Here is a 17,239-nt window from a genome sequence, read left to right as displayed (position 1 = left end):
CATGGCATTGCTGAAGCTGGACAGAGGCAACCGTGGGCGTCTCTAAACTGTATACAGCCACTACACTACTGAACTGTATACTAAACTGTATACAGCCACTACACTACTGAACTGTATACTAAACTGTATACAGCCACTACACTACTGAACTTTATACTAAACTGTATACAGCCACTACACTACTGAACTTTATACCAAACTGTATACAGCCACTACACTACTGAACTTTATACTAAATTGTATACAGCCACTACTCTACTGGACTTTATACTAAACTTTATACAGCCACTACAGTACTTAACTTTATACTAAATTGTATACAGCCACTATACTACTTAACTGTATACTAAACTGTATACAGCCACTACACTACTGAACTTTATACTAAATTGTATACAGCCACTATACTACTGAACTTTATACCAAACTGTATACAGCCACTACACTACTGAACTTTATACCAAACTGTATACAGCCACTACACTACTGAACTTTATACCAAACTGTATACAGCCACTACTCTACTGAACTTTATACTAAACTTTATACAGCCACTACACTACTGAACTTTATACTAAACTGTATACAGCCACTACACTACTGAACTGTATACTAAACTGTATACAGCCACTACACTACTGAACTTTATACTAAACTGTATACAGCCACTACACTACTGAACTTTATACTAAACTGTATACAGCCACTACACTACTGAACTTTATACTAAACTGTATACAGCCACTACACTACTGAACTTTATACTAAACTGTATACAGCCACTACACTACTGAACTTTATACCAAACTGTATACAGCCACTACTCTACTGAACTTTATACTAAACTGTATACAGCCACTACACTACTGAACTTTATACTAAACTGTATACAGCCACTACACTACTGAACTTTATACCAAACTGTATACAGCCACTACACTACTGAACTTTATACTAAACTGTATACAGCCACTACACTACTGAACTGTATACTAAACTGTATACAGCCACTACTCTACTGAACTTTATACTAAACTGTATACAGCCACTACACTACTGAACTGTATACTAAACTGTATACAGCCACTACACTACTGAACTGTATACTAAACTGTATACAGCCACTACACTACTGAACTGTATACTAAACTGTATACAGCCACTACACTACTGAACCTTATACTAAACTGTATACAGCCACTACTCTACTGAACTTTATACTAAATTGTATACAGCCACTACTCTACTGGACTTTATACTAAACTTTATACAGCCACTACAGTACTCAACTTTATACTAAACTGTATACAGCCACTACTCTACTGAACTTTATACTAAACTGTATACAGCCACTACACTACTGAACTTTATACTAAACTGTATACAGCCACTACATTACTGAACTTTATACTAAACTGTATACAGCCACTACACTACTGAACTTTATACCAAACTGTATACAGCCACTACACTACTGAACTTTATACTAAACTGTATACAGCCACTACACTACTGAACTTTATACTAAACTGTATACAGCCACTACTCTACTGAACTTTATACTAAACTGTATACAGCCACTACACTACTGAACTGTATACTAAACTGTATACAGCCACTACATTACTGAACTTTATACTAAACTGTATACAGCCACTACTCTACTGAACTTTATACTAAACTGTATACAGCCACTACACTACTGAACTTTATACTAAATTGTATACAGCCACTACACTACTGAACTGTATATTAAACTGTATACAGCCACTACACTACTAAACTTTATACTAAACTTTATACAGCCACTACACTATTGAGGAAAGTGCGTGCTTTCCCTTCTCACCTGGGTACCTGTGAGTGGGCACGAAAGCTGAGAAAGAGAGTTGGGCCTACATGGAAAGAGGCTGTGCTGCCTGCCTGCTTTTCAGCACCTCGAAATCACAAACACCAAGTCCTTTCCTTCATAGAGCAAAGGCAGCATGAAGCCTCCGTAGCTGCTGACATGCACCCAGTCCAGCAAAGCAGAGCCACACATACTTATGATGGTCATGAGTCAGTGAGGACACTGACCTGTGGCCCAGTTCTACAGGACAGCACATACTGACACTGTTCATGGATGATTCCAACATGCCAGACATGTCTACTGAGAAGAGGCTGATCTTTCTCTACTAAATTTCAACAGTCAAATACTGGGTGGTCGTGGACACACCTTTAATCCCAGTATTTAGGAGGCAGAGGCAGACAGATTTTTGTGAGTTTGAAGCCAGCCTGGTCTACAGAGAGAGTTAGTTCCAGAATAGGCAGAGCTACACAAAGAAACTCTGTCTTGAAAAACTAAAATAAATTAAAAATAACAACCAGAAAGAGAAAAAATACTCACAACCTATATCCTGTGCTAATTTGTGCCCCACCCCCAACACCAGTACACCCTGGCCCTCCTTCTCTCCCTCTTCTGGGCAGCTTTAGAAATCCATTCTAAGCAACAACATACCATAAGCTTCTGGGAGACACTGTTATACATGGAATATCGAGAAGATGTTCCCTCCACAAGGGAATCTGCTTTGAAGGCATCTTTGAAACCATCAGAGCAGGGCTGCTTCCCCTCCGGCTCACTGTCAGATCCACTGAGGCTTGTAGTAGATGCTGGAAAAGAAGAGAAGCGTTAGGTGGGTCCAGATCACAGGACTGCCTCACACACCCACACACCACTCATTCAGCCTCTGTCTAGCGTGGGTCCTGCATTCGATGGAGGTCACATAGTGGCTTGTCTACTCTTGCCCTGTATACGTGCTTGTCACCAACGTACCTGATGATGTGAACCATGCCACAGGGCAAGAATGCACACAAAGTAAGAGTGTGTTATTTCCTTACCTCACTTCCAGTTCTATCTACTATGAAACTAAGATGATAAAACCTGCCTCATCAGGCTGCTTAAAAACTAAACAATATAGAAGAAAGCATGCTATCAACTGTAATAGGTACAGTGAAGGTGCTGGTGTTTTCCAGTAATGTTCAGTAATTAACATCTGTTTCTTTTTAAAAATTACCTTTTTGTTTTTATTCAACTTATCAGTCTGTTTGTTTGCGTAAGTTCCTGGAGATCCACTGACTCTGTGTGGAGTCAGAGAGAAACTTGTGGGAGTTGGTTCTTTCTTTCTTTTGAGTAGGTTCTGAGATTGGATTCAAGTCTTCAGACTTGGCAGGAAGCACCTCTACCTGCTGAGCCATCTTTCCAGCCCAAATGTCTCAATTCTGATTGCTTAACCTCCTAGTTAGTTCTCTTTGCATTCGCAGTCCTTCAAACTTAAGAGACAAGAGAGGAGGTCTTTACTGAAGCTGGCCACAGGAAGAGACTACTTGCCCAGTGATAGCATCACTTAAACTGGGCTGGATCCTCCAACATTAACCATTAATCAAGAAAATGTCCTACAGGCCAGTGTGATGGAGATGTTTTCTCAGCTGGGGTTCTTTCTTTCCAGATGATCCTAACTTTTGATCCTAACTTTAAAAGTTCAGTCTTGGGGCTGGATTAGCAGTTAAGAGCACTGACTGCTCTTCCAGAGGTCCTGAGTTCAATTTCCAGCAACCACATGGGGACTCACGACCATCTATAATGGGATCTGACGCCCTCTTCTGGTGTGTCTGAAGATAGCTACAGCGTACTCATATTACATAAATAAATAAATGATTTAAAAAAATAAATAACTTCATTTCAGGCCCAGATTGGTGGCACATGCCTCTGATCCCTGCACTCAAGAGGCTGAGGCTAGCTACAGAGCTGGTTCCAGGGCAGTCAGGGCTACACAGAGAAAACCTGTCTCCAAATAAAAATAAACAAAACCCTACACCTTTACTGTGGGACCCGCTCACAATCCTCTGGGTTCCAAAGGGCCTAGACGACTCTATTTCTCTAGCTCTGCCATTCACAGCACATGCAGTGTGTGTCAGAGACCAGGACCACAGCTGCTTCTGACCTTGGGAGCCATCCCACTGTCCTGGGGTATCCAACAGCCTCTCCTGGCCTCTCATAAGTGCCAAGTCTCTGCTGCTCTTTAAAACCAGGACTATGGGCTAGAGAGATGGTTCAGTGATCAAGGGCAATGACTGCTCTTCGAGAGGACCCAGGTTCAAACCCCAGCACCCACATGGCAGCTCACAAGCAAAATATGAATGCACATAAATGGAAAACCGAGAACAACAACAACAACAACAGAAGCACATGGAAGAAACTGTTCATTTTGGCTTTGACAATGTGTAAGTTTCTTCCCTCTGGAGTGTCCCAAGCCGGACTCCACCGACTCCACCGCGTCGCATCGGCACAGCTCTCGGCATTATCTTCCAAGTTCTCATACAGCTCAATAAGCGCAACACTCAGTAGCGTTTCTGCCCAGTGCTCCAAACTCCTCCCTCAATCCTCCCCCAAAACAACATGGTCAGGTCAGTTACAGCAAGTTCTGTTCTAGTTTGCTTTTCTGCTGCTGGGATACTGTGACCAAAAGCAACTCAGGCAGACCTCTGAGTTCGAGGCCAGCCTGGTCTACAGAGTTCCTAGTACAGTCAGGGCTACAGAGAAACCCTTGCTCCAAAGAAAACAAAAAAACACACACATATGAGTGCAGGGCTCTCAGTGTCCAGACAAGGTGTCGGAGAGCCGCCCAAGCAATCTGCCCCGCCCTTATCTTCTTATACCTTGTAAATGTATAAGAACCACATACCTTGAGGAAAATGAAGGTTGCTGAGCCAAAGCTAGGCATGGTGGCATGAGCCCTTGAACCCAACCAACACCCTGCAGGTGAAGGTAAGAACATCTCCGATTCAGGCTGAGCCTGAGCTGCATCTGGAGAGCCTGTCTCCCTAGGAGGGTAGGCGGGCACTGGTGCTGTGGGAAGTCCCAGGACAGAGCGAAGGCTCCATTACACAGCCCTGTGCTGAACCAAGGCAGTCACTACTCAGACTACACCGTGAAGCTTACGTCACAATTCTCAAGCTTACCAATTCTCACCCTTTGCAGCTGTGACTCCCACCTGCGTCTTCCCCACCATCCTACTCAGCTCTGTCCACTGGGTCTAGTACTAAGTCATCCCACCACCAGCAGGGCACCCATCGTGCGAGTTAAAGCCACTTACTTGCCACATGCTATGCAAGAGTCAGGATTACTCATAAAGAACAGGAACTCTGCCCCAGCCACACTGTGTCTCCAACACTCAAAGTGAGGCTTCGTTTACTAGAAAAGACTTAAATCAGCCAGCTATTGCCTTTTCTGAGGCCCGACTAAGTGTATGTGTGATGGCTTGTAAGCTTGGGCCAGGGAGTACCACCAATAGGAGGTGTGGCCTTGTTGGGATGGGCGTGGCCTTGTTGGGGTGGGTGTGGCCTTGTTGGGTGGGCGTGGCCTTGCTGGAGTAGGTATGTCACTGTGGGTGTGGGCTTTAATACCCCTCATCCAAGCTGCCTGAAGTGAGTATTCTGCCGGCAGCCATCAGATGAAGACGTAAAACTCTCAGTTCCTCCTGCCCCATGCCTGCCTGGATGCTGCCATGTTCCTGCCTTGATAATGGACTGAACCTCTGAACCTGTAAGCCAGCCCCGGGTTAAATGTTGTCCTTATAAGAGTAGCCTTGGCTGTAGTGTCTGTGCACAGCAGTAAAACCATAACTAAGACAATATGCCTCAAGTTATTTCCTGATACAAGAAATGCCAGGTGTGCAAGCCTCAAAAGCCAAGGACAGAATGCACCGTACAAAGAACCTGGCCTTCCTCAGACCATGCCTAACCCCAACCTCAGCACCACACATCTGAAATAGGAGAAACACATCAGAGATCAAGAAGACGGCTCAACAAGTAGAGGTGTTTGCCATGGAGCCTAAGGGTCTGAATCCTAACACTAAAACACCAGCTGGAGGGGAGGACCAACGCCCACTGACTGTCCTTTGTCCTCCAAGTGCCACTTATGCAAGCTCCCAACTAATACACCACCACACAACAAAAAAATAAAAATAAAAATAAGTGTAAAAATAATTACAAAGGAATTTAATTGAAAAAGCTAGACCCACAAGGTAGTAGTGGTCCATGACTTTAATCCCAGCACTCAGGAGGCAGGAAGGCGGGTCTCTTGCGCTCAAGGCTAGCCTGGTCTACAGATCAAGTTCCAGAACAGCCAGGACTACACAGAAAAACCCTGTCTTAAGTGGGGAAAGGGAAACCCTAGAGGAAACAAGAGATATTAGAGTGCACAATGCTGATATTTTTTATTGTATCAGACAACTGGGGCAGCTAATATAGCGCAGTGTTAGAGCATTGCTTACCACATACAAGGGTCTGGATTGAATCCTAAGTGCTTTTTTAAAAAGCAAGATATTGCTTGTCTACATCAGACAACTCTTTTGTTTCAGAACCTATTCTATGAGAAATCTCTCATAAAAATTTCTCATAGAAATGCATGGACCAAAAAAAAAAAAAAAAAAAAACCCACAACATTCAAAATATACAACTGTGTTTTCTATACCGACCCTACAATAAGGAAAAATTTTAGTTTATGAGCCATGAAATCTGCCCTTTCCTATTAAGATGGCTGCCAAATTTTCTTAATCAGGCAGTATCTTGCTTATATCTACCAATGTAGCACAAGTCACAGTGGCAGAGAGTGCTACTCAGGAGAGAGAGCCAGAACATTAACAATAAGTAACCATGGAAACAGAGGTGAGGCGATACATATTTTTCATTTTATACTGTCCTGCAAAAATTAGGGAGAAAAAAGCCTGCGTGGCTCTAAAGGATTACCATTCCAAGCTCTGAGGAGAGATTGGTTCCTTTTCAGAGGACTCACTGCCAGGCGGCTCCGAGAGAGAGCAAGGTCTCCTGAGAGGTTCTAGGCTCCCTGGGCTGTAATCCATCCCCGCCACACGGATGAGAGCCTGCAGCAGAGCCCCCAGTGCTGAGGAGGGCTGCGTCAAGGGGCAGGCTCCCTTCTCAGCTGCCTCCACTCCTCTAGGGGGCAGTGCTCAGCACGGAGGGCAGGATGGGGAGCATGCCCCACGGCACCTCTGGAAAAGTTGACTGCTACAGGGCTCCTTAGAATCTGCAATGTTAACGCAGCTCTTAATCCTTTTTCTAGCCTTGTGGACACACACAACATCAGACCCCCGAAAACATTAGAAGCCTAGATAAAATCCCTGTGTCCTTCCACCCAGCTCAAGGGAGCATCCAGCTGTGAGCAGTTATACAGTTGTTAGCCTTTCTGAGAACCCAACAGTGACAGACAGTGCTGTCTACACATCTCACTCCCAGATGTACAGGGTTCTTGACAGCCTTAGTTCCCCAAGAGAAAGTCATCTTTTCTTTTCCTTTCATAAAATCTTTGGGAAAAAAAAAAGACAGGAAAAGTCATATTTGGGTGGAAAACGTATTAGGCAAGTCGGTGCTGCACTAGGTACTAAACTCCTGCCTGAGAATGGCTCAGAGATCTTTGCACTGCACACCTCCAGCCATGCTCTAAAATGGCGTGGCCACCATACATCAGACTCAGAGAGAGGACACTGGCAGCTAAAAGTCCCGTAATTCCTTGTGAGACAAAGAAAGCTATGAAAAGGCTAATAAGCTTGATCTCCCTCTTATTCATGCACATAAGGTCAGCTCCTCGCTTGACATGACTTAGGAGAACATTTCCTAGATTGCTCCTAATGTCCAAAGGCTGCAGCGGCCACTACTTATTTTGATCCCCCAGCCTCAGGGACCACTCCTTTCAGAGGCGTTAGAGAACTGTCATGGCCACAGGAGACCTGAAGGGCTAGCTTCGTATCTTAAGACCAGGAAGAATGTAGTGAACAGAGAGAATTTAGTAATGAGGATCTACAGTAACAGGACTAAGAAGGCCAGTCTATCGAAATCATTAGTTTCATTAAGAACTTGCCAGAGCCGGGCAGTGGTGGCGCATGCCTGCAATCCCAGCACTCAGGGAGGCAGAGGCAGGCGGATTTCTGAGTTCGAGGCCAGCATGGTCTACAGAGTGAGTTCCAGGACAGCCAGGGCTATACAGAGAAACCCTGTCTTGAAAAAAAAAAAAAAAAAAACAAATCCAGAATTCCAAAAAACCAAAAAAAAAGAGCCTGCCAGAGCTGGTGACATCACTTTTTACATCCCAAGGAGCGTCCCTTCTAAGACCTATCAGGATGCCCAATGTGTTACTTAAGCTTTTCATTTAGGATTTCTGCCCTCCCTGATAAGAATCCTGCCTGAGTCACTTTAAAGGCTGACTTTATAAAGGAACAGGTTTCCCAACTATTGGCAAAATTGTGCACATGACAACAGAACCGTAGGACAAGGCTGCCAAAGCTAAAAATTAAAGGGACGCCGCAGGAGAGCGCTCCAGCCGAGCGTGGCCAAGGTGAGCAGCGCGCATACAGAATAAATTATGAATCTTAATAAACAGCACATCCTACCTAACGACTGCTGGGGAATACACCCATTCCTGCTTAAAGATGCCATCTCTCCCTCACAGCAAGCAAACGGTAACTCAGTAGAACAACTGAAGCAGATACTGAAGGGAGGTTTAGATTAAGGTCATGAATCTGGACTGACAGGAAAGCAATGGTGTCTCAGGGCAAAACCCTATTTAGGGAAGAATTAAACCTGATGGAGGGGAAGGTGCTTTTAATGTGGTAAAGGAGCTTTGCAACTTCTGAACCAACCTGCCACAAGAGGATCCTGAACCCACACTACAACGCACAGCTAAAAAGAAAAGGGAATTGTCCTAGGATCTCGACCAGTTTTCCTGAAGAAACAACTAATGAGAACAAAACATCCTCATCTACCTCTTTTTATTTCAAAAAGGTTATTAGACTCTAAGTTCCTTTGAGTTTATTTACACACAAAAATGCTTTCAAACTCCCCTGAGAATCCCTGGAGGCACATGATGCCAAGGTGCCCATGATTAGCACCCTTCCTTCTTTACCCTGGATAAGGATCAAGCCGCCGACTTGGCGATGCATCTACCTTGTGAGTAATGGAAGACAAACAAACTGATTGACTCTTCTGCTAATCACATCACATCAATCAACCACAGGGAGAAGACACAGGTGCAGACAGGAAGTCACTACTATTCTTCTGTTTTCTGACTGTCCCCACAGGGCATTTCTCAGTCATCCAGCTGAACAGTGTGTGCAGGTAGAGGCGGCTGGAGCAAGTGGAAGCACCCTGCTAGAATTTAACAACTCGGAGAGGAAAGCTGCACACGCAACTCGGGAGACAGAGCTTCTGACAAGATGGCGAACTTGTCCAAGCACACTGTCCAGGACACTCCTAGGAGGAAAACAGTCAACAAGGTGGGGAAGGGATGGGCAAAGTAAAGACATCAGACATTTCAAGGTTCTTAGGAAGCTGACACTATGACCTTTTCTCAATCCTGTGAAATAACTACATACTAATCATTTGCTCCACGGCCAGTCACGGAAGAGCAACCAGGAACCACTGAGTGGTCAGGTTGACTCTTGTCCTGTTTTCGTGTCCCTGTGAGGCTGCCCTCTTCCTATGGAAGTATGTACCAGAGAGTTTGCCTCTGCCTCCTGCCTTGCTTTCTGCAACTGAAAGAAACCACCTGGTCTACTGTCAGACACATAAGAAACTGGCCAGCTCCAAATCTCCACTCCTTACACACAACAGCCACAGTCAATGCTAATTGAGTCATGAAGCTACCTCCAGAAAAGGTTAAAGCTATTTTGTAAAATGAACAGATTGTGCCAGGCTGGTAATCACACTTCACAGTCACGTTTTTAAAAGTTTAAAATGTCAGCAGGGCATGACACCTTTGATCCCAGCATTTTTGAGGCAGAAGCAAGCGGATCTCTGGGAGTTCGAGGCCAGCCTGGTCTGCAGAGTGAGTTCTAGGACAGCCAGGACTATACAGAGAAACCCTGTTTTGACAAAAATAAAACAAACAAACAAAAAGAAGTTTAAAATATCAATCAGACTAGGGTCCTTAAAGAAGCCTCAACTATATATGCTTACCTGGGACCTGTCCTCTTGCCTTTTCAAAAATGTCACTGGCAGGACATGTCCAAAGATCCACTTTGCACTAGACATTTACTCCCTAGACACACTCGCCCTTGTCCCTCACAGGCCTTTCCACAGCCAAGAGCACCTGCGCACCAGCACAGGCTTTATTTTCCTTTTCATTTAGTGGCCCTGGTCACATACAGACTTCTCTTCCACCCTGAAGTCCACTCAGATGTCTTTTACAGTTGTTTCTGGCAGGTCCCACAACATTGCTCAGGCTTGTCTCAGGCTCACCACCTCCAGTGATGTCTCCAGGGTCAGCCTCCCATCCAGCCAGGAACCAGAAGATGTGGCGGTGCTCATCATCACTGAGCCCTTGAAGGCACACAACACACAAGGTCATGGGACTCAGTCCAGCCTAGACCACAGCTGCACCCAAGCTGCCTGTCAGACCTCTGCCATCTTCCCTGGATCAGCTAATGTGAACTGTCCTCCCATGAGCCTACACCAGAAAGTGAACTTTACTTCCTCAGACCTACCAAGGAAGCATCCCATCCTTTTAGTCAACAATCTGTTAGCTGGGCAGTGGTGGCGCACGCCTGTAATCCCAGCACTCTGGGAGGCAGAGGCAGGCGGATTTCTGAGTTTGAGGCCAGCCTGGTCTACAGAGTGAGTTCCAGGACAGCCAGAGCTATACAGAGAAACCCTATCTCGATAAAACCAAAATCAAAAAACAAACAAACAGACAAAAAACAATCTGTTACAAAGTTTCATTCAAAGTTTACCACTAGTCTCCCAGGATGTGCAAAATGCAAGTCAGCTAGTATACTGGGTTGAAAACAGCTTCCTCCTCCAAAATTCTTGTCACCTATAAACTGGGGAGGACTTTGATATGAAAACAAAGTCTCTGCAGATATAATCAAGTTCAATAAGACTGCACTAAAGAGGCAGAAGTCCCAATCCAGTGACTGACATCCTCCTAAATAACAAGATGCAGGAAGGCAGAGGCAGAAACTAGAGAGAGACGTACTACCAAGTATACACAGTACCAAGGGCTGTCAGTGAGCCACCAGACAGTATGTAAGTAAGAGGGGGAAGAAGAGTCCCTCCCAAGAGCCTTAGAGAGCATGCAGCCCCACTGACAACCTGGTTGAAACCACTACTCTCCAGATGTGTGAGAGAACAGTGTTCTACTGTTCTACAGTAGCATGCGTAGTAGTGTTCTACTGCAGCATGCGTGAGTTCGTTCCACAGAGCAGCTCTCAGAAATGAACGGAAGCTCAGTCGAGTGCTGTACATGTTTAATCCCAGCACTCAGGAGGCCGAGGCAGTGGATCTCCGTGAGTTCAAGGTCAGTCTTGTCCACATAGTGAGTTCCGGGACAGCCAGAGACACATAGGAAGACCCATCTCCAATCAACCAACCAACCAACCAACTAACCAACCAACAACAAAAGAAAGAGAGAGAGAGAGAGAGAGAGAGAGAGAGAGAGAAAGGAAAGAGACAGACAGAGTTACTATGAACTTCTAATTGTCTGGTTGGGGTGAATTCAGATACTGTCAATGTACACAATGTTAAAACAGGCAAAGCAAAGTATCTTTCCACTAAATCTTTGAGCTGAAGATAAACTGCAGGCAGAGAGACACTCCACCACAGCGGGGGTATTTCTGATTCCAACTGTTGAAGGAACTGAGAAAACTGTATGCAAGGACCTGAGCCCGACCAGGCAGCTGCACCCCACCTCTACAGAGGAGCGCCCCAATTATTAATAGCTATTTAAAACACAGCACTCAATGCTCAGCACTTCTACCCAATTTAAGGCAGCGAGAGGGTCACCTGCTGAAGGACCAGGAACAGATCAAAGCACTTTTGGAACCACCCCACTTTAAACAAGTTTCTCTACTCTTAGCTGTAGAACAGCAGCAGAATGGAAGAGTCTATATAGCTTCCATCTTTCTGTCGAATGTGCTAATTTTGCCCATGGAGTAGTGAAGTACTTTCTGCTCAGTCCAAGCACTAAGGATTCAAACAACCAGATGGCCAGTGTACCTTTTGCTGTGTGATTGACAGAGGAGAGAGGTTCCTCATCAGATGTGGAGCTGAGGTGCCGGGCAAGCTCCCCAATTCGTTTCTGTTTCTTGAGGGGTGCAGTGCATTCTGGGTCAGTTCTTCTCTTCATTGTAACTGTAACCATAAATCCCGTCAGTCAGTCAGCTTTTAGGTTAGAACCCCTGGGGATGAGGTGAGGGTCCCAAAGGTAACATCATCATCAGCTGGATGAGATGTGACCCCTGCACACATCTCCGAGTGCTAGCACTTGAGCAGCCTCCTCCTCCAAGAAAGGCCCAGGACAGAGGCCAGCCAAGCTCTGTTTTTCAGTAACAATGGTTAGTTTTCCTAGGAAACAAGGTGATCTCAGATTCAGAGACCTCACTCATATTGGGATCAGATACCAAAAAGTTAGATTAATTCAACAAGGCACAGAGGGAAAGGCCTTCGAGTACCTGTTATTCTATAACTTTGGAGACAATACTAGCTACTCATAACAACGTATACTGGAAGCAAATTATGAACCCTACTAAGTAACAGCTACCAGGATGTCCAAGGACAGTCAGAGAATGATTTTGTGCTCCTCCCTTTTGCCAGAATTAAAATATTACTATATATGGGGAAAGAATGATAGAGTTTGGCTTATTTACTGTTTTGAAATAAGAAAGAGTATAAGGCACAGAAGTACTGAGTGACAATTAAGAGGGGTGAAAGAGACAACAGATGGCTGTAGTAATGGGATACAAACGACATTTTTTTCCTTCTAAAAAATATTTTTTGACATTAATTCTTAAGAATACAAATAAAACTCCACAATAAGGAATGAAGAGCTGAGTATGCTTGGCATCTGCCTCTGTCTTAACACTTGAGAGTCTGAGGAAACCTGAAGAGAACCTGCAGCAAAATACCAAGGGCCTGAGGATGTAGCTCTCCTGAGGAGCCTTCCCCTTGCCCTGTGCATGCAAGGCCCTGGGTCCCAGCCCAGCTCTGCACAGGGAAACATGGACGAACTGGAAGCTTCTTTCCCTGAACGGCCAGGAGCTGGTTTATGAGAAGCATCAAGTTTCAAAAAAGAAAAAAAAAAAAAAAAGGACAGGAAGCTGAAGACAGGTATATGTCTTAAATTCAATTCCTAGCACCCACACTGGACAACCCACAACTCTAGCTCCAGGGAAACAGACACTTCTGGCCTATGCAGGCACCCACATGCCTATTTAGTCAAAAAATAATCTTTAAAAAAATTGAAGGAGGGGCTGGTGAGATGGCTCAGTGGTTAAGAGCTCCGACTGCTCTTCCGAAGGTCCTGAGTTCAAATCCCAGCAACCACAAGGTGGCTCACACCCATCGGTAACAAGATCTGACTCCCTGTTCTGGAGTGTCTGAAGACAGCTACAGTGTACTTAACATATAATAAAAATAAATAAATCTTTAAAAAAAATTGAAGGAATGAAGTAATTACAAAAATCTTCAGGAAAAGTAGTATAGTCAGAGAACTCAGGAAAAAAAAAAACCCTTAAAGTTGGAGGTACACTGATATCTTTGGGGAATAGGGCCGCAGGGATACAAGAACGGACTTCCCTAGCGCTTGAGTCAGACATATGGTTTTAAGATCATATGTTCTTTTCTCTGTGAATTGACTACTCAATATTGTCATATGAAAATTGGATCTGGGCTGGAGAGATGGCTCAGCGGTTAAGAGCACTGACTTCTCTTCCGAAGGTCCTGAGTTCAAATCCCAGCAACTACATGGTGGCTCACAACCATCCATAATGAGATCTGATGCCCTCTTCTGGTGTGTCTAAAGGCAGCTACAATGTACTTACATATAATACAATACTTTTAATATATTTAATATAATTACATATAATACATATATTACAAATAAATCTTTTAAAAAAAAAAAAAAAGAAAATTAGAACCAGTTCAACTAATTTCAAAATATTTGTTGAAGACTGGGTGGGTGGGCCGTTGGGAGGGGGGAGAACGAGCATCCCCAGTAGAGGCAAGGGAGTAATAGAATTTGAAGGGATATTGCGATCCCTCCCCTTAAAACCTAGCAAAATGCGTTTCCATATTTCCAGCCCGAGGATGAACCGGTGGTCCCAATGTACAATCATCCCAACCTCAGGAGGCAATTTCTTAGGTGACACTGGCAGCGCCCATCGGAGGAAAGCAGGAAGGCCAGGCGACTGAGCCAACAGAAAGCCAGGCCCGAGGAGCCACATTTTCACTTGACATCATGGATCTCCCGAAAAAGCCCACAGGCGAGCTATTGGAAAGCTCATCGCTGCAGCTTCGTCTGGCCACAGCACGTTAAAAGCATCTTTAACTCTTAAGTCGTCGCGGGGTGTGTGTGGGGGGGTGGGGGTCATGGTTGCGATGGGGCAGGTGTGAGAACAGGAAACAGCTTTACAGGAGGCAAGGCGGCAGATACGAAAGTCCCCTCCACCACTGCGCCTTCGATTGGGGGCTCGCAGGGAATCCAAACCAATCCTCTCATTTCCTCGGCAAGGGGAAGGCCAAAGGGCTATCGAGTGACCTACAATGGCAGACGCGCTGTGACCAGGCACTTCTAAGCGCTGCTACCCCCCACCCCCATATGCACAGGGGAAAGAAGGGAACGCCATCTCCCCGGCCGAGCTTCTCGTTTGGAAACGTCAGGTGTGAGACTGTGTGCGCGGCGACCAGCGGCAGCGGCAAACCTCTGCTCCGGGAGGTTGCTGGGGAGAGGAGAGTGGGGCAGGAGCGGAGAGAGGCTACCAGAAGGCGGGCAGAGTGGAGAAGCCGCCACAGGGGAGAGATGCTGCGCCCGCGCGCCCGCCCGCTCGCACCCCCCGGGCCGCGCGCCGGCACTCACGCTGAGGGGATGGGGCGAGCTGCCGGCGAGCGGAGACGAGGGATCAAGCCGCCACTGTCGCCGCGGAGCCTGGCCCTGCTACCTCCTCCTCCCTCACTTTCGTTTCCTCTCAGGGCCGGCTAGCTGCGCGGTCGCGCTCGGATCCCGCCCCGCGGGCGGCGCCGCTTGATAACGTCACGAGCCCGCCAGCCCCGCCCCCGCTGGGTTCAGGCTTGGCCCCTGGGAACTGCCGAGGTCGCTGAGGGCTCGGGACCCGAGGCGCCTGCGCGGAAGGGCGACCTCGAAAGACTGGGGAGGGGGAAAAAGCCATTACGAAAGTAACCCATGTCTACTCCCTCTCTAAGGAGGAGAAATCAATACTTCACCTCAGTTTATTCATCTTCTTATGGACTACCTGAAGAGGAAAAACTCCCAAGATGTCTTAATAAATCATGTGGAGTCTTTATTATTTATTACCGCTAGCTGGGCTGTCTCAGCCAGAAAGTAGCGGGAAGCACCTTCGGACCTCCAGTTTGTTCGACATTTTAAAGACAAGGACTGCAACTGTGATATGTACAGAAAGGCAGCTCAAGACATGTGCAACAAGCAAGCGTTGCTTTTTTTTCTTTTAGAAGCAGAAAGATAGCAATTAAATGGTCAGGCAGTTAACCGTTAGGTCAGAATTACAATCACACGGTATAGGAATTTATGGCTGATCTAGAGACCAGTTTAGCATAGGAATTTATGGCTGGTCGAAATGACCAGAGACAATTTTCTACCAAAGATAGTTTTAGCAATGAAAGTATTCTTATGACCTAGGAAGTGGTGGCTCACACCTTTAATGCCAACACTCAGAAAGCAGAGACAGGCAGATCTCTGTGAGATCAAAGCCAACCTGTTCAACATAGCTAGGTTCCAGGACAGCCAGGGCTATATTGTAAGACCCTGTCTTGGACACAGGAAAAAAATCCTTAGGAAGGTTTCACAGCATGATATAGCCATAGTTTGGTAGCTCACTACAATATCATCATTATATAGGTTTAAGAACACAAGCCAGGTAGTGGTGGTGGTGGTGGTGGTGGTGGCGGTGGCGGTGGCGGCAGTGGTGGCGTTGGTGTTGGCAGCAGCACACGCCTGTAATCCTAGGACTCTGGGAGGCAGAGGCAGGCAGATTTCTGAGTTCGAGGCCAGCCTGGTCTACGGAGTGAGTTCCAGGACAGCCAGGCCTATACAGAGAAACCCTGTCTTGAAAAAAACAAAATCCAAAAAACAAAAAACCAACAAAAACAACAACAACAACAACAACAAAAAAAGAACACTGACTGTACTACCAGAGGTCCTGAATTCAATTCCCAGCAACCACATGGTGGCTCACAACCATCTGTAATGGGATCCAATGTTCTCTTCTGGTGTATCTGAAGACAGCTACAGTGCACTCACATACATAAATAAATAAATAAATAAATAAATAAATCGTGTTTTTTAAAAAATGCTTAAAGAACACAGTCAGAGACAAAAGTAAGTTGGCCAAGGTCAAAGACCTGTTCCTGTTCCACAGGACACATTTAACAGTAGACTAGGCATAACTCGGTGTCAAGACTGTTTGTTTGGCACACACCAGGTCCTAGGTTTGAGTCCCAATGCCTCAGACAAAAAGAAGTAATGCCATCTGTGGCACTTGACCATATGGACTGAGATGGACTCTCATCTCTGGCCCCTCTTCCCATTTTCAGACCAATATAACTTTGTTGGACATTCTCAGCTGCATCTGTCTCTTAAACCCCAAGAATTCAAATGTCAACATATGTTCTCCCATAATGCTGCTTTTTTTTTTTTAAAAAAAAAAAAAGGATTTTATTTTTATTTTATGTGTATGTGTGTCCTGCATGCACATATATATGTGTGTGTACCACATTGTATAGTACCCGTGTAAGCCAGAAGACAGCATCGGAGCCCCTGGAACTGGAATTACAGATAGTTGTGGGTGCTGTGCTGAACCCAGGTCTGGAAGAGAGGTTAAGTGCTCTTAACCCCTGAATCATCTCTCCAGCCACTTTCCCAGGGGATCCACGCTATATGATTTAGTCTGTTTATTCATCCAGAGATCTGACGAGTTTACCTTTTCTTCATGTCCCTGAAGCCAACAAGGACAGTTGAGACTTGAGTTCAAGTTTGCCTTCTGCTTGTCTAGTTAACATCCCCGACCCTATCACGCTTCCCTCTCTCCTTCCCCCTCCTTCTCCCTCTCTCTCTCCCCTCCCTTCCTCCTCCTCCTCCTTCCCCTTACAACCTCTCTCTCCCTCCTTCTCCCTCTCTTACCCGCTAAGCCTTTTGCAGTAATCTCCAAATTATGATGCCTGT

The 17,239-nt window shown here is 45.5% G+C and overlaps 1 protein-coding gene across 2 annotated transcripts in view; it reads right to left on the bottom strand.

Annotated features, from left to right (window-relative positions):
• Cmtr1 (cap methyltransferase 1) overlaps nt 1-15,037 on the bottom strand; it is a 42,132-nt gene extending 27,095 nt beyond the window's left edge. For both annotated transcript variants that reach the window (XM_052164565.1, XM_052164566.1), the window contains exons 1-3: nt 14,900-15,037; nt 12,043-12,177; nt 2,495-2,646 (exon numbers count right to left, since the gene is read on the bottom strand). In XM_052164565.1, the coding sequence (XP_052020525.1) occupies nt 2,495-2,646; nt 12,043-12,172 (282 nt within the window). In that variant the 5' untranslated portion in view covers nt 12,173-12,177; nt 14,900-15,037. The remainder of the gene's footprint in view (nt 1-2,494; nt 2,647-12,042; nt 12,178-14,899) is intronic.
• Between the last annotated feature and the right edge of the window lie 2,202 nt (nt 15,038-17,239).

Source organism: Apodemus sylvaticus, chromosome 19 (assembly GCF_947179515.1).
Source record: "Apodemus sylvaticus chromosome 19, mApoSyl1.1, whole genome shotgun sequence".
NCBI classification, from domain to species: domain Eukaryota; kingdom Metazoa; phylum Chordata; class Mammalia; order Rodentia; family Muridae; genus Apodemus; species Apodemus sylvaticus.
Note: the sequence above shows the minus strand (reverse complement) of the source record. Positions and strands in the feature narration are given on the sequence as shown.